At 37.9% G+C, this 14,912-nt stretch overlaps 1 protein-coding gene and 1 long non-coding RNA gene across 2 annotated transcripts; both read right to left on the bottom strand.

Annotated features, from left to right (window-relative positions):
* Positions 1-1,067: 1,067 nt before the first annotated feature.
* On the bottom strand, positions 1,068-9,401 carry LOC119890496. The gene is made up of 13 exons (XM_038701795.1): positions 8,866-9,401; positions 7,524-7,619; positions 7,255-7,344; positions 6,517-7,108; positions 5,490-5,556; positions 3,888-3,986; positions 3,589-3,660; positions 3,407-3,466; positions 3,198-3,308; positions 2,179-2,288; positions 1,841-1,956; positions 1,580-1,679; positions 1,068-1,446 (listed from the first exon to the last, which is right to left on the bottom strand). The coding sequence occupies exons 1-13, from the start codon at positions 9,214-9,216 to the stop codon at positions 1,277-1,279; spliced, it is 2,034 nt and encodes a 677-aa protein (XP_038557723.1). The 5' UTR covers positions 9,217-9,401; the 3' UTR covers positions 1,068-1,276.
* A 2,900-nt stretch (positions 9,402-12,301) lies between these two features.
* On the bottom strand, positions 12,302-13,863 carry LOC119890397. The gene is made up of 2 exons (XR_005442229.1): positions 13,435-13,863; positions 12,302-13,332 (listed from the first exon to the last, which is right to left on the bottom strand). It is a non-coding gene; the product is annotated as an uncharacterized LOC119890397 (long non-coding RNA).
* Positions 13,864-14,912: the final 1,049 nt, after the last annotated feature.

The raw sequence follows: 14,912 nt of genomic DNA, 5'->3' as shown, positions 1-14,912 counted from the left end.
TATGGTCTACATTCCACTATGTACAGTTTAGACTAAACCTGGCTGAGAAAATATATATATAGTTTGAAAATATGACACCACAAAGACAGCACGTCCTTACAAAAGTAAAGCCTTAAAATTAAGTTCACCATCCAAAAGAAAAACCTAACATGGTCTATGTAATTTTCTACATTTGAGTCATATTGCTCCTATTTGATTATTAGTGGCACTGGGGCACGCACAAGAAGGAGGTCTACAACTGTAATTAAATACAGAGAACATGTAAGATATGTTACACCAAAGTAAACATGTATTTTTTCCTGCCAGGGTTATTGCTTTGGTTTGAGTGAAGCATAGGTCACGAGTTATGTAACATGCAGTAGTACTGAGTGTTTAGTAGTTTTATACATCTCCAGTGTCAACAGTGAGTTTCTGGAACTGATGGTGCCGTTTTATTTTTTCAGTTTGTGGCCACCACAAAAGTCCATTCAGGTCTTTGTTTTAGAGTGGAGGTACAAATCTCAGAGACAAGTAAAACCAGAGGTAAGCCAACTTTTCCATCATTTCATAGAACCTTCACTTAAAGTACAAAAATACACTTTCCATGAATGAACACTTTTACAAATATTTTCACACCACTTGGCCACTACAATGTAAACAATCAGTAATCATGATTGGCCTGTCAAATCAAAACAGTAGGACTTGTTCCTGAACAGATACAGACTGAGGTTATGAATATCTGTTCAGAAAGCAAAGCATGAAATAAATAAACATGGCTTCTGTTCTTACTAGTTTCCCCAGTATTGTTACAGGTGGATAAAAACTGCAATCAGGTTACATGACAATGGATGGGGGCTTCCAAGGGGGAAGGGGGGGGGTGTATATTAGTTTGGGAACCACTGATTTAGACCAACATTTATATAACAGCAGGCATGGTTAGCCCTTAGCAGCAAACTAAACAATTATGTGGTGCTTCACAGGGAGACTTTCAACATTTTATCAGCTTGAACAGTGTTTGATCTGATCTGCATGTTTTATAGAGCAACTATGAACCATGCATCTGAATAATACATAACGAAGCACCTGAAAATGGTTTTTGCTTTAAGAATTTATTTTACAGAACATAATATTTGAATAAAAAACATATCTTTACCTTGAAGTGGAATGTGTGTGACAGTTACATTGTGCTCTCTTGGTGCAGTAATGTTTATTATTTATTGTTTGTTTGATGTGCCAGTTGATTTGAGTTCAAGTATGGTAAAGCCAGGCAGAGAAAAAGGTACAGAAAGAGTCTGGTCTAGTCTGACTCCAGTTGGTTAGATAACATTGCATATACTGCAGGACACTGGAGAGCGGATAAGGACACGGGGTTGTTGCTGATTTGATGCAGCTCAGAAGTGAGGACAACACAGGCCTCAGGTTTTACTGTCGCTGTAGCTACTTTCTGGAAAAGTTGATGCTGAGTAGCTGAAAAACAACAAACTCTTAATAAACTTAGTAATACATCACAAAAAAAGGACATTACCATAAAAAGACAAGGAACATTACACAGTCATTGAAAAGATATGAAAGGTCTCCACAGAGCTATCCTCACTTTTACCTGTTATTATTGGAAATGAATTCCCGGCACAGGCCTGTGTCCTGAGAGAGCCATGGAACTCAGTATTTCTTGTTAAGTGGGGAGAAACCACAACGAAGCCCTGAGAAATGGAGAAACGAAGGCTATATTTCAACAAACACTGACAGTATCCACATGACAACCATTTAAAACATACACTACATGTCGAGGTATTTACAACATGTTTTCATCTGTTATCAAAGTTATTTATAACACGTAAAATAACACTAATAACCAAATTACTTGGCTGTTGAAGAGAACAGGCTGTGGACTTTGTGTTTTCAGTCTAGGTGGTGAAGTACTCCCTGCGTTTCTCTGAAGAGCTGAAGTCTCCGGCTTACAATCCGTTTGGTCATTACCTGTAAAAAATATAAATCTAGTTCAATCTATCTATGAAATACCTTTTATATTTTTTAATATTACTCAAATAGCAATATTATGATAAAAACCTATCAATGCTCATCTGACAGTAACAGGCCATTTTGAAACGCATAGAACCGTTATTTGTGTTTTTAAGGAGTACGGAAGTTGGATGTTTGAAAACCTCAACACAAACATATTTTTCAGGAATTTGGACGTACTCAACTCTCCACCATCATCCTCATCTTTCAAGTCAACATGTGGAGTTTGTTTCTGCGATGGCTCCAGCTCCTCTTCTTCACATTCCAGCAACAGTTCAGACGCTGTGGACCTGCAACAGGGAACAACAGACTGACACACCTGCTTCAAATAATATAAAAAATCCAAAGACAAACTTTTAGGTTTTTGTGTCTTTTAGCATTTTTACATGTACAGTATTATGTTACTGGTATTGTTATAGTTATTATGAAAAGCTTTTTACCATCGGGAGTAAATTTTCTGTCTTTGCTGGCCTTTTTTTTGCCATTAAGTACCACAGAAATCCAATGTAATAATATTGGTTTAAAAAGTGGTTTTATGGTTCAATAGTACATCATATTTATTACTGACACTTTTTTCCAAAGCGACGTACAATAAGGGCATTTCAACCACATGGGAATAATCCCAAAATTGCAAGAATCATACAGTACATCAAATATGCTCAACTGCTTCAAGTGCCACATATAGAAACATAATGGGGCTGCGGTGCAGTCTGAACGGACAAGTTTTCAGTCAGACAGAAGATGTGTAGAGTAGTAAACAATATTTTTTGTTTACAATTATTCTTAAGTAGGCTATTTAAAATCCATCTTAATTTGATAACTCTAATAACAGCACCTGTTCAGGTGGCTTTTAGTACAGTAGTACATTTCAAGAGAGCTGAAAGGGCAGGCTGCTCTGGACAGTGCAACCTAAAATACATCCATATCTCATCTATACAGGTGTATCTGTAGAGTTCTCACTGTACTGCTGCTTCGGTGTTATTTTTTAGCAAAAAAAAGGGAAAAGTGGGAGAAAATACAAGAAACAAAGAGGTTCTGCATGTAAAAATTGAGGCTCAAGTATAACATTGTTACGGATCCAATGAACAGATGCCAACTAAATATATTCAGTGCCACATATTCAAAGTACACGTGATTCACTTCAATATTCTAAGATCCCCACTCTTGATAAATGAGCCTCATCAAAAACAAGCAGGTACCTCTGAGGAATTAATGGTACGTAAACGTCCTCATCACAGCTGTCATCAGCTCCTGGAGTGCTCAGCTCAGTTGTTTCTAAGGCGTTTTCCATTTCACTATCCAAGTCAGATCTATCAGATACAAATCAAAATTTGATACTAGAATCAAATGAGCCACAGAAACAACAATTAAGATATGACAAATCTTGTATAATATAGTACAAAATTACTGTCTGCTCTTCACACTGGTGCGTTCATCTTCTTCAATGGTGACTTCCATCTCCTCAAAACTGAGAATGAAAATTACATAGAGGACACTGAATAAGATCAGAGTTCAAATGTGTCTTAGTAAAGTCGATACAGTACTAACAGGCCTACTGAAATGTACATTATCAAAAAGATCAATACTAACCTGTCCACCTCTGATGCCACGTGTATAGTTTCACTCCAATTTTCAACATCATCTTGCTGACGCTGTTTACCTCTGCAGACACATGTTGAAAGTAATTTTCAAAATATTCAGAAGTTGTTCCAACGTGTGGACATTAATTGGTCTACTGTTAATCTACTGTGACACATGTGCGGTGGACGCTACATGAATTAAGTAATTAGTGAAGCTATGAAATACTCGGGATTATCTACGGGGTAAAACAATGCCGATGCCCAAACTCAGTCAGTGCAATTGATGTGTGAAAAAACAAGACCGCTTACCTTTTAGAGGCTGATCCACGTTCAAGACTTGATAGTGCAATAGGCTCTTGCATACGCATTCCAGTAGAGATCATCAGTATCGAGGCTCTCTTTTCATAACTGTAAAAAGAAACCTCGTCATTACAGTGGTGAAAGTACCACCAAGACTAAGATTATATTACAGTACATACATTTTTTTAATTTTATTTTACACTGAAACTATCTGCATGTCTAGAGACTCAGTGAACCCACCCTCCAACTGTGAGTACAAACACATGTACTTTTTTTGTCTTTCTTTCCAAAAAAAAAAATTAATAAATATGGACATACATGTGTACACGTAAACCAAGTGTTTAAAGCAAACGTTAAATTCAGGCTCTAAAAGGTTTACTTGGAGCTAAAAAGATTGTAATAACAGGAGAAGTGATGATTCATAGGCACAGATTTAAAAATCACCTCTTATTTGTAGTTGTTTGGAATCTAGTTGTGCTTCAGTTGGAGTGTAAAACCACTCCCCACTTGGATTGGTATTTTCATGAAGGGGATATTACAAAAGTATGCAGTATACCAAATTTAGAAGCAAAAAGAGAAGGAGTATTATGTATTATGCTTTGTCAAATTACAAGCCTTTACTCTGAACTGCCTCATGACCCACTATGAAGCAACATGGCTTCTATAAGTGAAGCTTTCAATCATCGCTGAGCTTCTAAGCCACACAGATTTCTGGTCAGTCACCAACAAAAGTAGTGTTAAGTGTACTTTTACTTTTTGGCTGCTCTTATTCGATCAGTTGGTTTTTCTTAACTAAGTTTTAAATGACAAGTCATTTTTTGTGGCAGTAAAAATGAGTCACCCACGGTATCACAATAATATGCACAAATAAGAGGTATGGGATTTCAAGGAAATAAAGGCACACTGTTGTGTTGATAAAAACTTTAAACGCCTTTATTAATGTGCTAACAGATGAGGATACATGGTAGGACAATTGAAAAAAATTTAAAGACACAGAAATGCATAGAACAGGCATGGTAGATATACTTATTAATTTAACACCAAGCATATTGCATAAAGATTTAGGGGATACATATTATCATGTTGGAAGTACAGTAAATAAAATAAAATAAATTACGCTTGGAGTGACTTGGACTGGTAGGTACTGAGACCTCGGTCACACAGCAGTCAATCCATGCAGGGTGGGGTTACCAGACTTTTCAATTTTTTGAGATGAAACAAAACACATTACTGTGCGGAAAGGGTCATACGTACTCATAAACCCACAGAGAATTATCACTCAGCTCAGCACCTCAAGAAGCTAATGGCTACAGTTAGCTTAGCTTACAGTATCTGGAGTTGCTGGTTATTATGGCAGCCCTGCCCACTTCTTTTAAACTCTTTTAGTGAGCTTTCAAAAATGTTGTCTCCTACCCAACATCAGATTACCTGGTTGATGTCACTTCAGTAACTTTATTGGATTTCCATAGTTTCCTCTCTTTCCGCAGATGATTTTATGCAACAGACTGACAGGCTGATCAGCACTTTCCATTAAAAATATACAGATTTGGTTTTGTAAAATGAGCTCTTGATAATACACCAGTTATGTATAGCCTGTGCATGCTGCCTCACCTTGACCTGGGCGTTAGAACTGCCTTCTCTCTTCTCTTCGACTTGGCCTTAATTTTCTGCAGAGGATCTTCAAAGTAAAAACAAGAAAACACTCAATAATAAGTACTAAGATTTATCAGCAATGCACATGTAAATAACTGCCACATTGTTCTTTCTTTTATCCATAGTTCTATTTTTCTTTTATGACTTGCACATCTGTTTGTTCCATATTTATTTATTTTTACATTTATTTATGTCAACTGTATGTTTTTGTCTATGTCTAGCAACTAATCACCATAGCAAATTCCTCGTACATGTGAAATACAGTGGTGACATTAACTAAATCACTCAATAACAATAGGTGTTTATTGGAGCAAAGTGAAAATATGTCCAACTTTAAAGTGATCTAGAGGGCCCGGACACACCCTACAACTCTCTAAACACTAGCACAGATAAAGGAACATTTTGCAATGCTTCATGTTTTATGTTAAAAGTTGCCCTTGAACACGCAGCAAAGGCTACTGCTGACTGCCAGCTGAGCACCAGCATGCACAGGCACTAAGAGGAAACTGGTCTGCGTTTCAATCTAAAAATAATTATGGGAAGACAAAACTAATCAGCACTATGAAACCGTTTTAACAGTTCCATTATATGCTATGGAATAGAAATTAAGATTTTGTCTTAAAAAGTTGCAATTGGCACTGTGAGGGTTTGCTTTGCGCTGGAGTTGTCGGAACATTGTCTTTTGGTCGTGTAAGAAAAGGATCATGAGAACAATAAGGAAAAGCCACACCAAAATTCTAGGTTGAACAGCCAGTGAAACAAACGGCTGCTGAAAATGGTCGAGTTATGCCAACACGTGCCAGCAGGCACGCCTGTATAAATTTGACAATAATATACAGTATAAATATATTTCTGCCTTTGTGCATACACAGTTTTAGCCTTGCTCTTGCAGTTTTATGTATATAGGCCACTGAAAAACAATAAGACAAAGTTGAAGTCGGACACTTTTTAGTTTAGAAACCAGCAGAATCACAGAAACCATCACCTGAAATGTGAAGAAGGGTGCCTTCAGGCCATCGATGGACCCCCTTTGCAAAGATCCCTTCCTGCTCAGTCCTGTTCATCGGTTTCATTTCTGGGTTGAGGTATGCCTTTTGAATTTCAGAGAAGGTTTTATGCCCTATGAAATTCAGGTGCAGATGTTCGGCCCATTTTTTGAAGTGCGTAAAACTGCCTCCAGAAAAAAGCACAGAAAGAGCCGTAAGCAGGTGGATTTCAGGAAACGTCTCCCAAAGATGCGGTGATGACATCCATGTGCCCTTGTGTCCACCAAGGCAGCTCCACCTCACCTTCTTCTGTGCACCAGAGTGAGACACCTTCTTTTTGGTTATGGGCTGTCCACATGTCTGACACTTCTTAAACAGCTCCATCAAGCAGCTGTCATTCACAATAGTCTTTGACTGACACAAGCCCTTTTCTGTGTTCCCATCTGATTTTGACGTTGCTGTGGATCTTAATTCAGTCTCTTGGTGCAAGCTCTCTTTCAGACGATCCACAAATGCCACACTGCACAAACCTTCACTGAGTTCTGCTAGTGGAGGGGACTGGGATGAGGCGCTTGGGGCTCCAGAGGTAATCTGGGATAACAGAGACAGTAAAATTTTAAATGGGTTTACTGTATGAGAAACTTATCTGAACAGAGTTCCAGCATGCAGTGCTTTTGACTGAATGTAATACTCATTCACACAGTAAAAAAGCTTCTGATGTCATGTGATATACTTACAGGAATTGTCAGGGAAAGAGAGGGTAATCCAGTATCCACACCAGTACCTTCGACACCCAAGGAAGAAGCCTGAGAAGACGTACTCGGACCCTTGAGTAAAAACAGTGATTGTAATACCAATAGCATTATTTCAAAATAGCACAAGTGCTACATTTAGAAAGGAGGCCAGCTGTGTAATTTACTACCATAATATAGAATTCTGATAGTAGAATAGGACACATGACAACAAAATATCAAATAGGACCACAGCTTTCCTACATCATACTTACTGAAGTCAACACAGAAGCCCATTGCAAAACACTGTCCACAGTGGGACCTGAAACCACAGAGGTAGAGACTTGAGCCGCTGTACTGGGAGCATTCACCTAATTAAAAACAAAACAAATGTTTTGATGTAGGCACACTTGGTAGTCAGTCAACTTCTATCAACAGCACAGTGGAGCAAGTTAACAAAACACTTTTGCTGACCCAAGTTTCGGCCTCTCTTGTATTGCCATTACAGTAGAGTCACAAAGTAAAATGTCTGTTTTTCCATAAAAATTAATCCCTGGCATAGGTGTCATTATTTACACTGGGGACGCTGGGGACATGTCCCCACCACATTTTGAAATGGCTGATTTTGTCCCCATCACTTTTTGAAAGCATTTGTTAAAACTGTTCTAAAAAAATAGCTTGCAACAAGAAATGTTAACCTACAAATGAAAATGCTTTGAGAAAGATGTATTTGCACAATAAGAAACAAATGTGAATTGTCCAAAAAAGTAACTTAAGCTAAATAAAAACAAGCTGCTGTTTACTGCATTATATTCTGTTATATTAATATATGAATGATCACCTGCTAGCTGATTTCTTTTGTTTCCCTTTATCTAAATAAAAATATTTTTACCATAAATTAGAGCAGAAAATGTCTCCAGAATGAAGGAAGTGTTTAGTGCTCTAATTTTCTGGGGGAGGACCCCCCCACACCCCTCTCATATATTTCATTTTTAGTCAAATTGGTGTTAAAAATCTTTTTGACTTGTTCTCATGCATCATCATGCTCATGACCCAAGTGTATAATCGCACCCTTAAGCTGAGCCCTTATGTCCCCACCAAATTTCAACACAAAGTGAGGCCCTTGATCCTTAAGAATTTTGAAATACCCAGAAAGTGATTTAACACCACTCATCGTCATTCTGAAGGAATTTGAAGAATCTTATGAAGTCTCCTACAATCATCAGGATTACATATCCTGTTTGCTGCACAATAACAAACCCGTTTCTCATATTGTGCCACTGTTTCCTAATCCAGACACAGATGGTAACCTGAAAGGACATGCATATGCTTGAATTTCTACGTCCTTTTATCGTTACATTTGTCTGAGTTCGTATTTTTTCATGCACCATGAGAAAGGAGCTTGGTTAATTCCATTAACATGTTTTGTGCAACAATTTCAATTTGACCTTTTCACTAACATTACATGGACGGCCTAATCCATGAAGTGAAAAGTGACATTTCCCTATTTCCAGTCGCACATTCGCTCTAAAACACAAAAATGTGATTTCTAGCCAGCGTTATCTATAAAAAAAAAAACAAACAAACACATATTTTACAAGTAAAATAAATATTTACCTCTGTTCGGCTCCTGTCATCTGCTGGCAGAGGTGTGCGGAGGTGCTCCAGCTGTCTTCCAGAGAAAACAGATGGAATTACGTTGGACTTGAGGATTTTTCGGGGCGTTGTTTTCATAAGTTCTGCCTGTATGTCCGGTTCGTAATCTTCCGGTTTAAAATGCTGGCTGCAGACTCTTATATTGCCGTATTTACTTACTGGTGTGTTTTCATCAAATTTGGGGTTCTGTACGGCCTTTAACCACTTTCTGCATCGCTCTGGGTCTCTTGTAGGCAGGGAGTGGAACACGACTCCCCGGGACCTCGCCTTCTTGTAGCCCTTACAGCCCGGCACAGAGCACATCCCCGGCATCGCTACACAAACACAAACCAACCACAGTGGCAAAGAAACGACGAGTTACAGACCGACGACTGCCACCATTCCTGAGTTGTCTGTAGTACAGTGACCAATAGTCGGCTCCAGCAATTGGTGAACGTGACCACTAAGCGTAAACTCAAGAATGTAAAGACGTTTTCGCTTTGCATTCTGGGAAACGTAGGACTAAAGCTTCATTTAGCTCTGCTGTATTGAAAATGAAATAGAAAACCAGAGGGTTCCCCATTTTGCTAAGACCATATGCTGGCTATAACCTTTGATAAAGTCTTTGGCTATAACGCAAATTTTGGTCACGTGTTAACAAATGAACCATCTCCATGACATGATATGTATGTTTTTTTCCTTTGTCTGTTTAAATTTCTTATTGTATGTCTTTTGGACCGGGTGTGTGTCCTTAATAAAAGCTTGATTAGATTAGACATACTGACCTCCTTCCACCATAACGTTTCTTTTATAAAGTCAAGGGGTGGAAGCTCTTGATAATTTCCAGACTTTGTGGAAACTTTGTGCTAAAAAAAAAACAAACAACAACAACTAATCAAATGCCTTTTCAGAAGTCAAAGATGAACCTTCAAGCTCAAAATAAAAAATGTGTAAGAATGTTAAATGTATGTTTAGCAATATAATAAAAAAGCTTCACTCACTTTTTCTGACTGCAACATTTCAGACAATATTCTACAATTTAAACACTTCCATATGGAACTCAAAAATGGTCAATGTTAAATTAATAATCATCTTTCCTATTTTCATACTAACCATTTTATTGGAGTTCATTTGTGTTTCATTATAGATATTTTATATGTATATGTCAGTGTACGTCATGGAGAGTACCTCTCAGCCTTTGTAAACTTTGTAGTCTTCTGTGGCTCTGATGAAGCTTTGTCATGTCAGAGAAAATAACCTTGATCAAATAGTGATGTCTTCAGGGTTATCTCATTTTATGTGGAGACTACACATAAGCAAACTAGGTGCACATAGTTTGAAAGATGTTAGCGTTTACGGGGCAGACAGGGCCCAACAAAAGAGGCTTTTTGTTGAATTATATGAAATGGAGGAGCCAGTGATTCTGCAGCCTGACTCATACTCAACATATGGTCTGGATTTCTTTCTAGATATATTTCACACCATATGAACACAAGAACATGCTACAGTGCACAGAGCTAATCCCTTCAAATGTCCATTTATTATTTATATTAATTTATTATTTATTATTTTCTGCCAGTTCAACCACATACAGTTTTCACCCAAAATAGACTGAACCCCAAACACAGGAAAAATGACATTTTGGCTCTGAAATGAGGTGAATATTTTTACAGCACCAATTTCACTGTAAAGGGGGATGAATGAGTTAATCAGTTTATTAGGTACACCTAGCTAAAACGAATGCAGTCGAACACAACAGTCCAGCAACAAACCTTCTTGTTACAATGTTCACTTTTTGCTGAAACTGTTTTAGGGAGCTGTTGATTCATGGAGCTGTTGATTGTCCTGCTGTTGCTGTCGAGAGGTTTCTATCTTCATTGATATAAATGTGGTCTTCGCCTCTATCACAAGCAGCAAATAGGAACATTTGGAAGACCAATAAACGCTGTCCACCTTTGGGAAGAAAACGTGTTGGAAGCATCCCCTCTGACAGGTAGATAAAGGCTGCCATGTCGTTCCCCCCCTAACCCACACAGTTTGGATAACTCTGAAATAGCTGTGAAACAGTGTTACAGTAAATTCTCGTGTTCTGACTTTTGCTTACTTATTTGTTTATTTCCAATATTTGTGAAATAATGAAAATAAACAATAAACTATGTTAAAACTATTTTTTCATCCGAGTATTAATTGGACATCTGGTGAAGTTTGTGTGATCTGAGATTGTCCAACAGGTGGCAGTCTGGAATTGATAATACATGCCTCCATGTTTCAGTACATGAGAAAACAACCTTTAAATGACAAAGTATTCCCTCTTGCATGACTTTTAGGTTTTAATGTTCATCGCTGCCGACACATTTTTAATGGCATTGAGTTACAGGACATGGAAATCACACATACCTCTCCTCTACACTCCACAAGCTGCTGGAGGGTCCACTGTTTATACCCTCTTCATTTCCTAAACTATCTCAAAATCAAGCTGAAAACACTTTTAATTACTTTGAACGAAGTTACTGCACAAAAAACTAATGTCCAGAATAGTGACATGAGATATTTGATTTTCACATTAGGGGCTCTGTAATGATTTGTTTTCCAACAGGTAACACAAATACTGTATGAGTTCCTCTTAAATCCATTCAGGGACAAAATCACTTTCAGAAACTCATCTGGACGATTCAGAAAAGATGGTACTGGACCCATTTTTCTTATGTAACTAATATTAATAGGCATCTATAATAAACATGATTAATAATTATCCTATTGCACTTTCATTGACCCTAACAGGCTTGACCGTGAAGTTGGTTTTATACTTGTTATAACTTCCACTAATTGAATTCAGTGAGACAGGGATGAAGAACGTGGAACCTTTCATTTTTAACAACACACTGTACCATCATACCGTATAATTTCTACCATTTATTAAATACACTGTCATCTTATGTAACTCGCTAGTGCCAAATACATGTCCAGGATGAACACCAGAACAGCAAACAACTCAAAACTCCACTGTGTTTACACTAGAAACATTTTGACATCCAGTACGCAGTCTGTTGACTATAAGTTGATAAAATACTACAGGCAAGGATAAAGTGTGCCGTTTTTACCCACTTAACTAGTAGTTTTTACTCGATCACGCTACAATTCAGTCTACTGTGTGCGGTGATTTCTGAACAAACGAGTTTAAACTTTCAGTTTCATACTTTTGAGTCAGAATACGGATCAGAATATATATATGTGTGAGTACATCTGCTTTGCAGTAAGTGTGTTGATGAGTACACAGTGCCAAAAAGTGTTGGTGGTTCTGGGACTGAGTGTACTCGTATAACAGGCCTCATTAAAAAAAACATCTGGATAAGATGGGAGGGGCAATCCCTAGTGATGCACCAACAACCCACTTGTTTCACAAAAAGGTTCACACATGTTTGAGTTTCATTCTTCATTTATATTTATTTTATTGAGATTGATTCACACTATATATATGCATGTCCAGTTGCTTCACCTGCACCAAAACAAAAATAAAAAAAATATGTTGAAATAAATTGTGATTATGAAGATTATGGTTAGAACTAATGTTAATCTTAAAGTAAACCAACTAAAACATCTATTATCAAACTTTAAAATCAATTCATTTGGTCCTAGGTGAGTAAAACAAACCCACCCTGAAAGCAGAAAACCTCTTTGTAGGAGAGAGGGGTCAAACCCAGGTTGCTGCAATCAATGGCACCTACGTACATGCTCATCCACCCCCCATGCATCTCCACATCCTTTTGATCTTTGCTATTTCAGTTTCATGTTTGTTCCTTTTTCATAATAGTTCCAGTCAAGGTCTGCCTCCTCTTTCACTTCATGCCACTATATGAATATGCTGAGAACACCCACACCAAACTGTTTTCTCTGACATGCAAGTTTATAAACCACTTAAACTCATCCACTTGAAACAAAATGTAAGCACCTTCGTGCAATGTTAGTCACATACAAATAAGGTCATCTGAGCATCTATCTATCCATCATGACAACTTTACAGGGCAGGTTGTATATGGTAATCATTGATAAAGACATCTGTAATAATATGTCAAACAGGTAGGCTACATATTTTTATTAAATCTTGCAGGAATAAAATTTGCATTTGTGATTCACTGGAGTAAAGTAGTGCTTTTTAACCGTCATGCAACGCTACTCCATTTATTAAACCACCTATTGTGCACCTTAAAACAAAAACAACTTATCCACAAATCAGCTGCAAGAGGCAGTAGCAAATAAAATGTGGAACAGACTTCTAAAAGACATTCATACTTTCATCAACGACAGACGTTGCGCATCCGCGAGTCACAGCGTCAGACAATTTGAACCCAACTTCACTGCAGTCCTCTTGTCTGGTTTCTCGTCAGCGCGGAGGAAAAAGTAGTTCCCACACAGCAGAAAGACCACGCCGCACTCTTGTTTTCCAGTGGCCTTGAAAATGTCAAGACATTTCCACAATTCCAAGACAACTAAATATTTTCGGTAAATGTAATAGCTTCAAAGCCTACTCGAAATATCTTTACAAATACCAACCTGTCTAAGAGCAGTAACGCTAGTTCCCTGTCTGCTCTCAGTCCCTCCTGTTCTTTCAGCGCTCTCCAGCGAGGAAAAGCTTCACCAATTGTTATCCGTGTTTGTCCTCGCCGTCGATCGCTTTCTCTTTTTTTTGCCTGTAATCCTTCGCCTGAACGCCGCGTCTCTTTTATACGTGTATCACCACAAACTTTTCTTGCACGCTTTCTTATGTTTTTCCCCCATAACACCGGCGCACTGTCAGGCTGCGGTCGAAAAGTATAATATTGGTACAAAACTATTACTATAGAAGCCTACCGTTATACTAATGACGTCATAATGAGTATGTAGAGCGTTCCGGCTGCATAGTATGTGGATTTTGTGAACATGAGAAATACCCGGGTTATTAGTATATTAGCAAGAATTTAAGTGTTAGCACCCTGAGTTTACTGGAAACCACCGGTCTCTTCGGACCAGGGGCATTTACAGGATAGATAGAAACATTTGGGGCTTAGCCCAGACCAGAAATCTTTAAAAAAAAAAATTTTTATTCAAAACATAAAACCATAGTGTAGGCTAATATATTGCAGTAAGGCTCTCGGGAATTCTGTATTACTATCAGATATGTTTTTCCTGTAGATCAATATTTTTAATTTAATTTCATCTCTGCTGAGTCAAGCACACAGGCATGACTGAAGTCTTTAAATGTGCATGTGGCACCTTTTCACCTCAATGATAAATCACTTCATTTTAATTCACTTATGGAGCTTTCACATCTAAAAGTCCACACCAAGGTCCGATCCAACTTTCATGTTTTGATACATTTTGATACATTCGGTTTTGGTTTGGTTTCACACTGCAATTCTGCGACCGCACTAAAGGACTTTACAAGACACACTTGCGTCCTGTTGTCATCATCTATGTGTCTCCCTATACTTGACATTGACTGGTTTACTAAACAGTTCAGCGGGTATCTTTGATAAGAATGAATGAATAAACAAATGAACATATGCATATTTACCACTATATTATTATGGCATTACTATCTGCAGCACCAACTATACTGAAGGCAAGTTCAAACTCGCAATTAAAACTGAACCATGGTTCAGTTTGATCCAGAGACTAACTCTTTTTGTCAGACCAAATTTCGTCTGTTTGGCCTGGACTGTGGTCCGTGGGAGGTTTCACACCTGCAATTTTTGTTCGGACCAAACTGAAAAGCCCGAAAGTCCGGACCAAATGAGGTAGGTGTGAAATCCCCCTTAGAAACTCTTTACTTTACTCTAATAGCTTCTGTGTTTCAGCAGGTTTTCAGCTCATGTTCAAAACTTACTGCACATTAATAATCTCTCCCACATATCTGTGTTCTCTGACATTTGCAGAATATATTTTGAGACAAAAGTTGTAATATTACGAGAATAAAATCGCAATCTAATGAGAATAAAGTCATCATTTTTTAACTAAATCTACCCGCCCTCTGCTGAGCAGGCTACCCTGTG

Source organism: Micropterus salmoides, unplaced genomic scaffold (genome assembly GCF_014851395.1).
Source record: "Micropterus salmoides isolate LMB-PRFRI ecotype aquatic unplaced genomic scaffold, ASM1485139v1 Ms_hic_scaffold_6, whole genome shotgun sequence".
Lineage (NCBI taxonomy): Eukaryota > Metazoa > Chordata > Actinopteri > Centrarchiformes > Centrarchidae > Micropterus > Micropterus salmoides.
This window is presented reverse-complemented; position numbering and strand designations above follow the sequence as displayed.

Coding starts and splice junctions, on each gene's coding strand:
- LOC119890496 (XM_038701795.1), bottom strand. CDS start 9,216: ATGCCGGGGATGTGCTCTGTGCCGGGCTGTAAGGGCTACAAGAAGGCG. Junction 3,467..3,588: donor GTGGCATCAGAGGTGGACAG/GTTAGTATTGAT, acceptor TTTCATTCTCAG/TTTTGAGGAGATGGAAGTCA. Junction 1,957..2,178: donor GGATGATGGTGGAGAGTTGA/GTACGTCCAAAT, acceptor TATTTTTTACAG/GTAATGACCAAACGGATTGT.